Consider the following 1159-nt stretch of genomic DNA (forward strand, 5'->3'; position numbering starts at 1 on the left):
TTCAATTGGTGGTCTAACCATAATAAAATGAAAATATAATTTTATGTATCCATACGGTGCGAATTTCTTCTTTCCGTTTGCACACTCTCCCTTCCGCAGCATATTTTCCCCCTTTACCATAGTAGCATTTTTTAATTTATCCCAATCTTATATGTATGGGTAGGAAGCAGAAGAAAAATGTTAGTCAAACAATAAATTTTTATTTTCAATTATAAATTTATCGTTCTCATCTCGTTGAAAAGTTATTTTCAATTATAAATTTATCGTCCTCATCTCGTTTAAAAGCCTCAGCAATAATTTCATCTACGACATATGCTATTAGTTCACAATCTATGGTCGAAGATTTGTCATACCAGTTGTGCAGCATTCTAACTGCATCGTCTTTTTCGACACCGATCAAATTGCCACGTAAGCAGCTCACAAGTTGATCGAAGCTTTGATCTATTTCGCTTAACATGCCACACAGTTTGCGATATACGTGCTCGACACAATGTTCGTGTTGGAATAAAAATAATACAGTTGGTACTTTCATATACATGCAAGTATTGTTAAATGTTAGCTTTACAGTTTTTCCGCCATACATTGTGACGAGTTCTAAAACTAAATCGTTAATATGCATCGATGATGATGGCGATGACGCATCTGCTGTTTTCAAGAGCTGCTCAATTTCTGCGCGTTTCTTGTTCAATTCCGTCCACATTGAATAATCTAACACCATCCGATTTCCGCGATTGTCGCCGAGAATGATTTCCACATAGGATGCACCAGATACCACGCAGATTCCAACATCCAAGTATTTGTATGCAGTGGATGTCAGGGCGAATCTCCTGCTCATGATCCGAGGCGTGTAGCAAGGTTTATCGGAACTGAAAGAATACATAAAGTAAAAATAATTACAATCGGTAAAAATGCAGATGAGGGGAGGCCGCCCCGATGACCTTGACCTTGACATATGTTGTCAAGGTCGCCCTCCTGAGTGACCTTGAAGAGGTTTTAGCCGTCGCTCGTAGTTCGTTAAAAAGATATTTAAAAAACAATGTCGACCAATTCTATGTAATTTTCAGATACAAATATTAAAAATTTTGAAAAATGTTTTAAACAAAAGTTGTTGATCACTTTAAAATATACATTTTATGTTCTATGAATTTTTACTGTACGA

At 36.3% G+C, this 1159-nt stretch overlaps 1 protein-coding gene across 1 annotated transcript; it reads right to left on the reverse strand.

The window, feature by feature from the left end:
• Positions 1–9: 9 nt before the first annotated feature.
• On the reverse strand, positions 10–994 carry LOC105565448. The gene is made up of 2 exons (XM_012018707.1): positions 274–994; positions 10–230 (listed from the first exon to the last, which is right to left on the reverse strand). The coding sequence occupies exons 1-2, from the start codon at positions 950–952 to the stop codon at positions 181–183; spliced, it is 729 nt and encodes a 242-aa protein (XP_011874097.1). The 5' UTR covers positions 953–994; the 3' UTR covers positions 10–180.
• Between the last annotated feature and the right edge of the window lie 165 nt (positions 995–1159).

Source organism: Vollenhovia emeryi, unplaced genomic scaffold (assembly GCF_000949405.1).
Source record: "Vollenhovia emeryi isolate VEMERY1.0 unplaced genomic scaffold, V.emery_V1.0 DF950833.1, whole genome shotgun sequence".
NCBI classification, from domain to species: Eukaryota; Metazoa; Arthropoda; class Insecta; order Hymenoptera; family Formicidae; genus Vollenhovia; species Vollenhovia emeryi.